This window comes from Seriola dumerili, unplaced genomic scaffold (assembly GCF_002260705.1).
Source record: "Seriola dumerili isolate Sdu_G_001 unplaced genomic scaffold, Sdu_1.0 BDQW01000378.1, whole genome shotgun sequence".
NCBI lineage: Eukaryota > Metazoa > Chordata > Actinopteri > Carangiformes > Carangidae > Seriola > Seriola dumerili.
This window is the reverse complement of record NW_019174633.1, coordinates 71582-87067: the sequence shown is the minus strand read 5'-3', so window position 1 is coordinate 87067 and position 15486 is coordinate 71582. Positions and strand designations below refer to the sequence as shown.

The 15486-nt window shown below is 40.8% G+C and overlaps 1 protein-coding gene across 1 annotated transcript in view; it reads left to right on the top strand.

Moving 5' to 3' along the window:
- The window catches only part of khdrbs3 (KH RNA binding domain containing, signal transduction associated 3), a 100248-nt gene that overhangs the window by 37112 nt on the left and 47650 nt on the right, over nucleotides 1–15486 (top strand). Inside the window, exon 2 of the mRNA XM_022760950.1 lies at nucleotides 10370–10488. Coding sequence (XP_022616671.1) covers nucleotides 10370–10488 — 119 coding nt within the window. The remainder of the gene's footprint in view (nucleotides 1–10369; nucleotides 10489–15486) is intronic.

Here is a 15486-nt window from a genome sequence, read left to right as displayed (position 1 = left end):
CCCCCCCCCCCCCCCCCCCACATCCTAATGACAATTTTATGGGAAACTTCATTAGGCGACGGGATGTCGAACCGATAAACATCAGCTCATGTTAATCGGGGGATAAAGTGGCCTTGCTGCGGTCCTCTCATGTTGGAAGTCCACTAAAGAAACAAAAGAAGGTTTTATTGTTGAGGTTGCAGGGTGTTACCTGACAGATGATTTATTATTAATTAATAACATGCTTAAAATGATTTATCTTTGCAGCTCCGTCCTTTTCTTTCTTCCCTATTCACCGAGGACATGCATCCACTGGGGCTTGGTGCTTTGTTGTACACAGTGGTCTACAGATAGCCTAATGAAGAGAAAGTATTACACGCTGCGCTGCTGCTGCTGCTGCTGCTGCGGATTGCTAAACAAAGACAGTGATTCATCTAAGTTGTAATCTGAGCGGAGAACAGCAAACGAGTGTCTTCTAGTGTTAGAACAATGTTTTGGGATCACACAGGCCTGTAATATAGTATCAGATCTCAGCCAGTCATGTGCTCCACCTCTAGTATAATGGAGCCTACCTACCTATCTATCTGTCTGTCTGTCTGTCTGTCTGTCTGTCTGTCTATCTATTAAGGCTGTGTATTGGCAATAGTTGTTGTTGTATAAAGAAGACATCAACATATGGTTAGAAAAAATATTCCGTATCATTACATAAACATTACATGAAAATAAAATTAACAAGTTTTGTTAAACGAAAGGAGATTATCTTGAAACACCGGAGACTCCAGGGAAAAACGGGAGATTGTTGGCAGGTATCAACTCTTAATATTGGCATAAAGTTAGTGGATGGAAACGTGCATCAACTCACATTTTCTTCTGCTGATTTTTCTTGAAATTCGTTCATTCGTAATTTGGACTGGAAGCTTGACTGATGAAGAGTCAAACCAGTGTGTAAACTTTAGTTGAGGAAAGTTCAAGCACCAGTTTTAGTGGAAGATCAGTTGTCCCTTATTTCACTTTATCTTCCTCTGAGATTTGGGAACTTGAGTCTCGTTTGCCTTTTTTCAATCAAGCCCCGCCCCTTGGCAACTAGTGCTGACAACCACCGATACACTTATAATGACACGGTAACCTCGGCTGACGTTCAGTTCAACAGCAGCTGAAAAAATAAACAAATGCATGGATTTTTTTTTTTTTGGTTACGTGACAGAGTTTGAGTCTGTTATGGAAAGATCTTGTTCTGCGAGTGTGGTTTATCTTCAGGATCTCCAAACCCTCAATAAACCCGGAGTTTGTTTCAGCAGAAGCTCGGACTTGATCCCGCTGCTTTCAGGAAACCTCAGAGCAGTTTGATCTTTTACAATCTATTGTGTGAAAACAGAATATTTTATGATGAGAAACATTTTGAATTATGTATTGGGACACACACACACACACACACACACACATTATTAACGGATCTCGGATGTTTGAGAACTAAACTCATTTCATATTCAGCGTTTTTAGGGCACAGTTTAAAATGTTCTATAAATTTGCTTTGGGACTTATATAGCATAGTCAGCAAGTTGTACAATGTGCCTTATTATAATATTCATAAATGCACTGAGCACTTCTGTAGCGACGGCAAGGTCAGTGAAGCTGCTCAGTTACAGGTTGAAAGTTTTTGTTCAGTTGTATTTCTTTTCACTGGTAAATATGCATTGATCAGCAGCTCAGCAGAAGCATCCCCAGCAGACATGAAGTAAGACGTGATTTGTGGTATGGAAACTCCTTTCCTTTTTTTTTTTTTTTTTTTTAAATCATTTAGTTTGTGTCCAATATTTACATTGTACTACTGACATCTTTATCATCTGAGGAGCAGGAGGTGGGCTGTGAAGTTCAGTCAGGTTATGGCTAAAAACTGATGCCCACACAAACGCTCTCGCCTCCTTTTATGTCTCCTGGATTCTTCTGAACCCTCGCCGCATCCTGCCTCTGTGGGCCGCTCGATGGAAATACAAACGCTAATGCGTTTTAAAAGACCACCATAAGGAGAAAATGCACAAACTTAGCTTCTTCTCCTCTTCTTGTGTTGACATGCAGGGAGGGGAACGCCAGAATTTACCTGAAAACCTTTTAAGGACACAAATTAATTTTACTGTGGCTGATTCTTTCCCTGCTCCTCGACCTATTTATTTAAATCCAGCTCATTAAAATTTGCAGATACTTGCTGGACACTTACCGTTGATGTGTTATCCTACAAAAACCTCCCGTCTATTACACCCTCCTGTTTAATGCGGCTGCTCGTGATGTCGTGGATGAAGACGAATTTGTCAAGCAAAATCTTCTGGCTTTGATAATCTCCACATGAGCAAGCTTTTAAATGAACAGGTGCCAAGATAAATGCACCCTGCAACTATCCTAAGCAAACAACACGAATGAAATGCTGTCACACAAGGTGGAAGTTTGTAGCAGTTCTGGCATCTTTAAGGCGATTTGAACCCTTGAAGGCCTTAACAAAAACAAACTTGTGCGCTTGGAGCCGCCCTGCCACCCAAAGGGATCTTTGGGGAACTTTAATGTTCTTACAAAACCATTTTAAATTTGTGAGTCACCCCGAGGAGAACAAGAGCATCCCTAAAGATCCCATGATTTCTGGAGTGAAAATGTTCTTTTGTATTTGTGTAATGCTGCAGCCATTACCACTGAGTTCGGCGGATTAAAATCGTTGGCTACCGAACACTTTCGCAAGAGGACAGAGTTTGACTTCCACAGAGATCCACAGAATGGAGTCCCCGACTGGCTGGGTGTATTTATGATGCTTCACAGGCCGGATACTGAAATGAAAAGAGGCACCACTCGAGGGGCTCTCTGTCTTAATCCGTGGACATTATCGCTACACTGTAAGCGGGTCTTGGCTCGTTACCTCGCAGTAGAGAGCCAGGCTGGCAGGGTTGCAGGGAGAGAGGCAGAAAGGAAAGGGGAAGGAGGGAGGGCCTCGCCCGGCCGCCGAGAATGTAATCTCTAGATTAGGGGGCGAGACGAATTCCTGCTGCCAGCCTGACCTTGTCAAGGCAATGGAGGAGCCAGAGTGAAATTGAGATTTCAGGACAGGAGTGAGTCGAGGCGTTTTTTTTTTTTTTTTTTTTTTCCTTTTTTTTTTTGAGTGGTAGCGTTTCTCTTTCAGGGGTCGCAGCCTTGACACCATGATTCATGCTAAACGTGTGTGGTCACACTGGTAGCACACATGAAATGTGTGTGCGGCAAATTGTGTCTGGCACTGACCATGCTGCCCTGAAACCCTCTGCAGTCAGTCTTTATGGGATGGAGAAACAACATGAGCGAAGCAGCGCAGTTTGTCTCAATGTAATGAGACTGGGAAATGGCAGTGTTCTCAGTTTCTTCGTCGTATGCACAGACAGCGTGGATTTGAGTATTAATGCATGGACACACTTGTTGTTTTTACGTTACACCACAGAATGACTAAGGGCTTGAATGCTGCCATTGTCATTTAGACAGGAGCGAAGTCGTCATAAGGGCTGAACAAATTATTCCAAATATTATCAAAATCACAAAGTGCAATATCCAAATCACAAGAGCTGCAAATTTTTTGATAAAGGTAAAATACGTCACAACGTACCATAAATGAAGCATTAGCTGAAGCTGCAGTATAGCTACTTGGTCTTGTATGACCAGTAGCTTACTGTGGCTAAAATTAGCTAGCGTTAGCAACTTCTAGCTAATCATTATTTTGTAGTTATGACTCTTTTTTGCTTTTTTTTTTTCTCTTCTATGTTTTCGCGTTTTGCCATTGTACCATCACTCCCACTTCAGCAAGTGTCTCATTTTTAAGGTCCCATATTTTACACTATAGTGTTCATACAGAACCTTGACCTGCTTTAGAATCAATAAAAACAGGGAAATCTCACTTTATACAATATAGGTCCTTAAAATATGTGATTAAATAAGAGATAAAATGATTCTAAACTCTAATTCGTGCATGTAAATACATGACATCACCAAGCAAAGTAACACAAACTGTTCAAACTCCTAATGAAAATTTAGTGTTATAATGTAATATCCCACTGCTCATTGTAAGAGGCTGATTGAAAAATAGGTTTTCAAGGCCTTTTAATTGTGTACAGGAATTTTCCTTTTGTTAACAAACTTCCATTATTTTCTGTATTATTATCTGTATTTTCATCCTCTTTGGTTTGAATATTTCAACTTTCTGAATGACCTCAATGTCCTTCGATTGGGTTTATATAAGCATGTTCTCATGGCAAGAGAATGGAAAATGAGAATAATGACGTGACATTCCTGTTTTTAAGCATTTAATTTATTTGACTCATAATTGCAGAACAACAAAATAATGAGTCTGTCTGCCGCAGACCGCAGCACACAGCATCAGCTGCGTCGGGGAAGTGGTGGAAAGCCGCAGACAAACTACCACTGTCCTTTTTTTAGAGGAGCTACTGTATGTTTTTATTGCCTCAAACGCTTACTGAAGCAGAAGAGAGACTCACTGTCTTCCAATTTTCAGTTCAATTATTTACGCAATGAAACACACTGAGAGCTAAGTTCTTTTCATGCAGGTGCATCCTGTCTGTGATGTGGTGAAATGAAGAGCAGCAGAAACAATATAACCTTCATAAAATACAAATGAATACAGAAAAAATTGTCACTTTTGCTTGGTGTTTCATGATTAGGAATGCGAGCAGCATCGCCAAAAGATAACAAGTGCAACTCAACACAAAACATTTTACATCAAGGACAATGAAATATGAAAATGTCAAGTGGTTCTTCTGTTATTTTAGACAATGTAAGTGTCTATTAATGGCACATAAAGGCTGATGTAGCTCCTGACAGTCTGTCTTTACAACATACCTGTAGGTTTAACCACCAACACAAATGAAACACCTTTTATGTACAATAAATTCTGAAGCACCAGTCAGTTCTGCTTAATTGAACCAAGATGTGGGGGCGCTACCGTATTCCACTCCGTGAAAAGAAAAACACCGGTTGGGTTGTTGTTGATTTTCCGACGCTACCTTGGACGCCGCAGCTTAAGCTCACACCATTAAAAAGGCGTTGCAAAGATTCAAAGTCTGTGTTGAGTCCATTCAAAGTTGGAGACACAAACCGGTGTCAGACTACCCTTGAACATCCAAAGCAACAGTGAGCTCTCGGATAATTAGTGTTAGAATCAGCGCATACACCAGGGAGAATGTAGTTCTCATTATATTTGTTAGCTGTGAACTTTTGCCTCACACATATTGTTTACCAAAGTGCCACCACTAAGGGCATCCAGGCTGCCTTATTAGAGAACTGCTGACCCAGTGCTATTTCTCACATTTAAATTAAAGGAACACTGGGCTCTTACCACTTTGATATTAATGCTAATCAGTTATGGGAAATGAAACTAGGATAATTCAAAAAGTACAAAGTAAACATTCCTTTATGTTGCAATGTAAAGCAATTACAATGGAGTTTTCTGTTAATAAATACTTCTCTGCACAAACCATGTGCATTTTTTAAATTTTCCTCCAGCATCAACTTACATGACGGAACATGTGCGTCCATTTTCCTGGATCTAGTTCGTTGACATTAAAGGGATAGTTCAGGGAAGAAGGACTGGATCAATACCACACCATCCCATACAGTTAGCAAACTGTTGAATAAACAATATACAGTGATTTAATCTGTGGGCTTTAGAAGTGAGGGCTGTGATGGTTTGGATTTTTTTTTTTTTACTGTGGTGAAAAAGCAACGTATCTGTTCGGCGTTTTTATCCCCATGACCATCGGTGGATAAGAGATATAGCAAATGGATGGATGGAAAATTACACCTATAATAATGATTGGGCTATAGCCTGATTTGGTCTAATAGACAGTCAATGATGATGACTAAACAATGATCATTGTGTTTACATTTCATATCACACACACCACATGCACTCCTGTAAAAAATGCTCAACCCCACGACAGGCGTCACATGACCACGGTATTGCTGTTACGCTGTGGTACTGGTGTCCCCACTAGCAGGATTAACTAGCTCGAGCAAGTGACTCACTCGAGACACAGAAATTAGTTGTTTGTCTAATTTATGGTCAAGTGAGTTGCCATAGTTTTCATCCTGTCATCAGCCGATTATTTAATACAACAAAATTAAAGTTACATCGCGTTGCATAAATGGTTTGTACCGGTTAAAGAGGCTCAATGAGAATTTAAAGAACTTTTCTCACTAAACCAGTTTCCTTTAATGTGATGGAAGTCAGAATTTTAAAGCTGCAGCTACAGTTATGAATAATTTATTCATTTATTCTGTTTGCATTTCAGACCAGAATGAGGTACAACAGATTCACTACAAAGCCACACATGATCTTATTGGTTATGAATCTCCCTTCCACCTTGTCCAGTAACACGTAGGTACACCTGGCGTGCAGACACTTTCTTTTTTTTTATGATCTCACCCCTCAACATGAAATTGGTAGACTTAATGACCCAACTGCCTCCGTGCCCAGTTCGACTTTCCGGCGCGCAGTCATGCATAATCCCACAAAATCTACCCAGCTTATGCATTTTAAATGGGAAGGCCTAAATCACAGAGCTGCTTTTAAGTGAATGCATTTCTAATAGAAAAGCAGACAGCTGGGATGGTGTCCCATTGTGGGGTGTCATCATCCAGCCAGATGCGTTTTATAGACTGTAAATATTTTTTTAATGTGTGCAAAGGTTGTAAAGTGGAGGCGTTTCATGCAGCAGAAACTTTCTGAAAAATCTCAAACATGAAGGACTCAGAAGCAGATTCTCAAAAGAATAATAATAACTTTGGTTTTTATCAACCAATATGTACCAGCTGCTCAGAGATCTTAAACGGAATGAATAAGATATTGAACTTTGACCCTGTGGTCCATCGGCTCTAGAGGAGGAACTTGACCCATAAAGTATATTGTTAAATATGTATGTATATGCTGTCCCCCTGATGAGGGCTGTTGCTGCTGGAACATGGTTTTTGTTATTGTTGAAGAGCAGATGAATTCTTTTTGTTCCTTTTTGTTTAATTTGAATAATGTACCTACAGGAAATACAAATATGCGACAAGGGGTGGGGAATCTGACCAAAAATATCGATGTATATATATGACAATCTTTTTATATAGAATCACGAGCATCCTCGCAGATTTAGTTGAACTTGTGGTTGCCTGGACACAAAGCCTGTCACTCCAACTTCAAAAGGCCCAATTTACAAATCTCTGTGCCCTGTTTCCACCCTGATTTTATTCTGAAAGTCCTGATCAGAAGTTGTGATTCGTATCTTTCCGCTACTATTGCAACTTAATATATATATAAGTATATATATATATATATATATACAGGATTAAGTTGCAAAAATGCTCCTCCTCCTCCTTTCATCCTCAAACAGAAGTGAGGCAGTGAGAAGAATTCAGCTGCTCTTCAGGAGTAAGAAAATCGCAACAGCCCTCATCAGGGGAACGGGATGTACATACATATTCAACTAAATATAGGCCAAGTGGTTCCTCCAGAGCCCGCAGAGTCAAGCATAACGTATCATAAGGAAATCTTCAAAATTCAATATTTCGTTCACTCATTCCGTTACGGTCTCCGAGCAGCTGAGACACGTCGGCTATGAAATCTTTATCAACCCCGCTGAATTCATTTCATACCTCACATAACTTCACTCGTCGACATCGTAGCTGAAGAGCGGACGGGTATTCACACAAAGAACGCCAATCATAACAACAGAGGAAGAGACTGCGAGTGATATTTATCAATGAGTTCTCAGGTGCTGATTCACTGGAGGTGTTGTGATGTGTCGTGGCTCTCAAAACAGCTCAAACTGGAATGTCACGGTGTTCGCCATCCGTCTGCAGCCAGAAGAGAGGACCGTCACAGAGCTGGAAGTGGGAAACAAAACACAAGAAAAGAAAAACAGCATGCACACTGTGCTTGTTTCAGTGATGCGCGCTTACATCTCTTTCTTTTGAAAACCCGGTAATGACTTGGAGGTGGAGGGCAGCTCTCGGTTCACGTGGCTGCATTTTTTTCCTCCCTCATAAACCCGCCGCACAAACAAGATCTTTTGAGAAGAGCTGTGGTTAGTTAATTCACACTCACTGGTTCCCGTCTCGCCAATGTTCAGAGAGGGAGCTCATTTGAAGCTTCTCTTTGGCCGCTTATTACACCTGCTGATTGATTGCAGAGCCCTGTCAGGGTTTTTTTATTTGGTCTTCAAATGCAAACATTTTTCTTTTCCGGGCTCGTTGGAAAAATTGTGCTTGAAAAAGAAAAAGAAATAAAAAAAATTGAACTGTTTGTAGTTGAAACACAGTCTCAGTCACAATCTCCCAACACATATCAGAGCCTGAATGTTTTGAGGACAACGCCTGGTTGCAGGAGGAAACTCTGTCTTGGCATGTTGCTAGGCGATGCATTAATATTAATGTTGTCTTTTCTGAGAATGTGTGCGCTCTCTTCCCCCCTTGGGATAAACTGAAGCTTAAAGATATCTCCATCTCACTGATACTTCTTTTTATCCTCGTTAAAACTCATATCAAAGGTTTTAATTACATTCTGCAAATGTAATGCTGCAGAGCTTTGTGGGAAAAAATCACAATTGCCTTTTCAGTTTTCTAGTTGGCGCTGCTGATATGCTCGGCTCATTTCTGACCCAGAGTAATTGAAAAAACGGGGATGACGTGGTATATCTGGTTTATGTGGCGTTTGAACATGTGAACATGCTTATTTTTGCCCGAATCTAATCTTCACATCTGACTCTGAACCGGGCTCCAAAAATCAAATATGAAAAACATAAACTAAAAAAGCTAAAGCAGCATGATTTCCTCTGTTTTTAATCGTATTTGCTTTTCCATTTCAAAACATTTCGCACAGGAGAAATAAATCTATGATGGAGTTCACTCCCTGCCTCACCCTTTCCCCCGCTGGGCCTTTAGCCCCGAGTCTTTGTCGTAGCCTCCGCCGCACCTCTCCGCTGCCCTCTCTGCAAAACCATTTTCCTGGCGCTGAAACACAGATGTTATCCATCTGATTAAACGTTCAAGGTTACATCTCCAAATACATCAAAGTCTACCTCTCCCAAAAGAAGAAGCGTGACAGCCAATATTTTTGGTAGCCTGGAGGTGCAAGCTCCAGTGTCCTCCCTTTTTTTTTTTTTATAGGCACATGAAAGAGACTCCAGCACATGTCGTGCCTGTACAGGTAAATTGGTATCTCTGCTTAAAGTATCATGATGACTGAGCCGCAGCCAGTAGGTGACATGAATGACACTGAAGGAACATACCAATTTTTATACGAAAAAAAGCACATTTCAAAAGGTTTGTTTACTAGACCTACAATTTGTTGAGCAAATGTGCTGAGTGGAGCTGAAATGATCAGCTGTCTTCCTGTTATGAATTCATCTCTGGGCTCAAGCAGAGATAACCCCGTGACATCAGCAGAGGTCATTGTTTGAGTCTTTACAGCTGTTATCACAGGCTGCTAGATACTGACCTTTATATGTAACAGTGGTGAAGTTTCTCTTTACGTTATCTATCAAGAAAAAAAAAACGCTGGTTACCTGGATTTTTTTTTTGTTGAATTTTCTGAATAAAAAATAAAATCACAACATTAAAGGAAAAGTTCAACATTTTTATGGAAAATAAACCAATTTGCATATTTTCCGGAAGTGAGATGAGAAGACTGATACAATCTCATAAATTGTTCTGGAACTATTGATTATTGTCACAATCAACTGATCAGTCGATTACTTTCTTGGTAAATCCATTACTTGTTTGTCCATAAAGTGTCAAAGCCGGAGCTGACATATTCAGACGTCTCGTTTTTAATAAGACCATGCATGCAGAGCTCAAAGATATGTGGTTTAATATCACAGAACACTAAGGAACCCAGTAAATATTCACATCCAAGAAGCTGAAATGTGTGAATGTTTGGCTTTTAAATGTGGCTTTAATGATTAGTTGTTATCAAAATTGTGTTTATGTATGTTTGAGTAGGAAGGTAGAGATGGCAGGTGGCTAGCTTATCTTTGTAGCCTAGCCTAGCCTCTGTCCAAAGTTCAAAACTACACCTACCAAAGCTGGTTGTTGGATATCACTGTGGTTGTCCAGAGCCAAAACCGAAACCTGTGCTCACTGACCTGGTAACTGGAGTTAGAGCCGGAGCCGCTCTACAGAAGCTGCTGGACAGAAACAGTTTCAGTGTGTAACTCTCTCCCTGTGTTTGAGGTCTGAGGAAAACCTTGGCTGGGACGCTGAAGTATTCCTTTCTCTGATAACGGAGATAACAGTTAATTTAGCACCTGCGCTACAGCCCTGCATATCTGCTGCCTGTCATCCCTGACTCATTACTTTTCTTCTTCCCCCTTTTTTTTTTTTGTAGAGATCGAAAAAATCCAGAAAGATGAGGGGAAGGAGGAGGAGAAGTTCATCGACGTCGTCATCAACAAGAACATGAAACTGGGCCAGAAAGTTTTAATACCAGTCAAGCAGTTTCCTAAAGTAAGTGCTATAGTATCACCAACCAACCAACCACCACCAGAGACTTCTGCAAGAATGTGATCTGCGCCGATAGAGAATTTTAGATCGTGTTATTTATAGATAATGAAGCCAACTACAGTTGCTCTGGTTTTGATTTAAATTCCTTACAACAGCCACTTGACACTTTTTGTTGATGCTTTATGTTATTAGATGTAGCGTATCTGGAAGGCGGCATACAGGCGGAGTGTTGGCTGACAGAACTGGGGTAGGACTATATTAGGGATGTTACTTCCTGTCTGAAGACTTGTGTAAGCTTCTGAGATGTTACAGCTGTAATTCTCACTCCTCCGCCCTCATATACACACCTCTCCATTACTCTGACCTTGGTCAATGACGCTCTGATGTCTCGGTATATTAATTTGTCAATGAATATTTATGAACAGAAGATTCAAAAGGAATTTTTGTCACAGTGGATTTCATTTCATACACGCTAGATACATGTACTTGTAGGTCTGTTTCTCAAAAGAATTAATAGCTTGTAAGGTGACAGTGTTCGCAATGGAGTCATAGACGGCCAGCTTCACAGTGACCTCCATGTGAAGCCCCTCTGAGCGATAATGCAGTTGCCACATTGGAGAGCACTTCAGCCTCGCCCACCGCCACAAGGAGCCTTCACCGGCAGCAGCGGTTTTATTGGCGCCACGCGCTCGGTGCATGACAGGGATTTCCCGCTGGGAGCGCGACGGGGAGGCTGATGTAAAAGTGAGAGGGCTGCTCTTACACCATCACTCAAGTTTTCACCTCAGCCCTCCGGGGGGAAGGACAGCGGTAACCTGGAGTGAGTGGATGGAGAGGACAGCAGGGAGGAAACACAGCACAGGAGTCAAATACTGAACCAATAACACTCCAAAGGTTATACTAAGGTTTAGTTTTCTCTATACTTCTCTGATCAGTTAATGACATGCACAGTAAAATAATACCAAAGTCAATTTCCTGGGTGTAAAAATCAGCAATGTACCAGGTTTTATATTAGTCCACACTCAGCATGACCCACCGTAGAGTCGTATCAGCTCTGTGACAAACACATCCTCACTCAGGACTCTTTGATGTCAAATACTTAAATAGAAAACTAATTTTGAATTTTACTTAGTTTCACGTTCTCTGCATCCCTGCCTTATGCCCATGAGCATTTATTTGGTGACTGACTCTGCAGTCACCTCAGTGGCTTTTTGAAGCTGCACTAACTGCACACGTCTAACATCAGCATGCGACATTCGCAGCGCGTACAACGTTCTCCTTCTTCATGTAGTGTGTTAGCTCGCTAAGATTTGCTAATAAGCACTAAAGGCAATGCACAGCTAAAGCTGATGGGGATGTAATTTAGTTTTTTTTGTTGGTCATAACCCAAAGTACTGATAAAATTTAAATTTTGATAAAAAGTCAGGAGGTTGCCAAAGTTATTCCAAGTTATCCCGAGGGGACCGTTAATGCTTGGAGTGAGTCCCAAAACCTGTAGATTAGTTAGCATTTTAGCACTTCTGGTTCCTTCTTTCCTGAGTCTCTGGGGTTTTTTTTGGATCAGTTTTCTGATCAGTTTTTTAAAGCCTTACATTAGCTTATGACTTCTGGTGGTTTTATTTAGGCTTCAAAAATATTATTTTCTGCAATAATCCAAAAGCCAGTTTAAAAATCCCATTGTTTTTTTCGTCAAGGGGAACCAGGGTGATGCTAACTTCCGGCTTGGCCTTTAGAAATACATCAACGCTGCAGCACTTTATAGTTATTGAGACATTTCAGTCTGGACCACCCACAGATTCACGCTGCTAGCTAAAAATGTCTAAACATCCATGTAAACCACTTTGTGACTGTTCCAACTATATATAACTAAATGGTTGGACTGCCAGACACTGTAACTTTCAGATTTCATTTGCATTCTTCACTGTGTGTTTGTACGGTGATCACTTTTACAAGTGTGTCGTTTTTTTGAAAATGACCAAATTGACGAACAACAAAACAGTCAAATCTATCAATACATACTGTATATTACATGTTGACAGGACGGTGCTAGCATCTTACTAGCTAAAGATTTGTAGTCGCTAGTTTCTGTCTCCATTGTTCGAACTTGATTTCAGTGTCTATATTTCAGTGTGTAGTTACGACCTTGACGACCTTTTTGTGTGAATTTTGAGCAGACTCATTAATCACCATGTGATGACATGCACTCCACTGACTGAGCTGAAATCTCTTCTACAAAATAATATCGGCGAACGCTGAGTGTGTACTGCGTATGTATGCGGTGTCATCTGGAGGCTGATCTGAGTCTCCCAGGTTCACAGCTAAACAGATTTGCTCTGACAGCTTTGATAAGTAGAGCCACTAATACGCTGTTTAGAGCTCCAACAAGCCACCGAAGGAAGACAAATTCAATTTGTTCTGTCTGACAGGTAGCAATGGCAAGAGTGATTGGTTTGACTTGAATGGGTTTTCTTCTGAGCTGCGAGCATCACCTTTTGGCTTCTGGCATTGAAGTGGCACGACCATTTTCCAAATAGCCATTTAGGAGCACATGCAGAGAGCTTAAATCCATCCTCTGCAAACAAAGCTTTTTATCAAAATGAAGTGGGTGAGGACGCGACGCTGTAAGTTCCACGCTGCTGATCCTCAGTGATAAAATGGAGCTGCTCCTCAGCGATGATTTTAATACCCAACACCGATGAATTCCTGGACTTTCTAAGAGTGATGATTTTTATAGTGTTAGTACAGTGTTCTGTTGTGGAAAGGACACTTCAATACTACTTCCTTTGTTATCATTTATGTCTCATAAAGACTCACTCAACAGCTCTCTTGGAGGAAGGTTTAATTGAAAGCTTGTCTACAGAAATAGAGAGAGATTTACATGATTTTAGCAACATGACGCAACGTCACACCTACTCAGGCAACTAAAAATATCCCACCTTTTGAACAAGGATACGCTATCAGTGCTCATCTGTACAATTGCTGGATCTGGTGTCTCTGAAAAGCATCTTTTGGCAGAAGGCACTGTGGGCCATTAGCGAGGCGTAAGGAGTCCCACTGGTTTATTTCCAGTTCAGACTGTGGCTTTTCTCTCTGCGCTGGGAGCGGTGATTTATCCTTCTGCTGTCGTTCCTGTCCTGCTGTCCTCAGCACAATCACCGCGCTGGCTCTCTGTGAGCACACCTTTTGCCAGACTCGCAGTAATACATTCAGCACACGATAAAAAGATCTCAGATGTGCCCCCCCCCCCCCCCCGCACCCCTTCAAGTTAAGTGTGATTAATCATGCATTCTTTCTCTACTTCTGTCCGCTGTCTTTCTCTCTAATCATCCGCATGACATTTTTCTTTTCTTTTAACAGACAACCAGGATATGGTGCAACATTTTAAACCCCGTTTTTATATCATTTCATGTCATTTCCTCTTTTTCATATTTTATTTGTATCACTTTTTTTTGTTTTTTTTTTTGCGCCACTAACACCACAGCAGCGCAGCAGGCAACAACCTGTAATTAAACACATCAGCTTTTATTCTGGTGATTACAGGCAGCAGTAGAAGCAGCACCAACCATCACCATCACAATCCTCTCACACAGTCTAATGACATGAACCAGTGCAGGAGCCCAGGCAGGTTTTTGTAAGTCACATAATCCCTCGTGATAAGTAAAGCATTAGCAAAAAACCCCAAAGCATCAATCACAGTGGGAGTCAGATGGATTTTGATATGTGATAAACAGCGGGGATTATAGTTATGTGTTCAGTCATATATTTGGATTGTCCATATGAGGAGGTGTGTGCGTGTGCGTGCCTCTGCAAATCTATTGACTGGTCTCTGATGTGTTTAAATGTCCAGATTAAAACTTCTGTTTGACATTTACTGGCATTAGTCAAATAAATACAAAGCAAATCCCCATGATCTCTCTTTAAATAGTCAAGAACTTAAAATGGTGTCAAACAAATGCCATTAAACCAATACCTATATCACTATATTATCTATAATAGAGTCTTTAGTGGCTCAGAAGAGTCTATGTCTCATATTAGAACAAGTTGGCCACATAAAGCAGCTACTGTACAGAGCCTGGGAATTCAAACGAGCCACAGGACCCCTGTTAACAATCTGTTTCTCCACTTCGAAATATTACAAGTCCTCGGGTTTGCTATGTGGTGATTTGATTATACAAATGAATTTAGGAATATTCAACATTTAAACACAATCAGCTGCAATAATGAACATCAAGCCCAGACTTAAGACTTAGACCAGGGCCTCAAGATCAAACTCTGTCTCCAGGAAATGATGTTTATAGAAGTGTCAACAGTTAATTCATTTTGAGAGAAGTATAATACCGCCTGAAATATGTTTTAATAACATCATAACGAGCCGTTTTTAAAGAACATACTGCAAATGCAAAGTCTCGAAATGTGGATACATTTGTTTTCTGTACAATATCCCAACACAATATCTGCCTATTTCTTTTCGTCACTTTTAGGCACTCACAGCAAAAACGATGAACTAGGTTTACCACCAAAAACATCAGGGGTGGGTGATCTTACGATATTGTATCATGGACGATCTTACTTTGGCACATGATCGTCTTTTCAGATGAATCATACAAATCGCGTCAGTAAAAGGTGCGATCTTTAGATAATTAAATTTCAGTCACTGCTAACTGTTAAACAGCGAGCCCGCCGACTGCAGCTGGCTGGTAGAGCTACAGTCCACCTGCGGGACAACAGATCTGCCCACAGGTAGGGAAACACGAAGCGGGGCAGCGACTGAACTTTCAAATTAAAATACCTACGTATATCACCTCACAATTACAATGCCATGCTGATATTTAGCAGGCACAATGTTTACCATGCTAACCATCTTAGTTTAGAGTGTTAGCATGCTAACATTTTTTAATTAAACACCATGTGAAGCTGAAGCTGCTAGTGTTGTTATTAGTTTTACATGTATTTGATCTTAAACCTGTAGCATTGGACAAGTTAAACCTTTTATCTGATGAT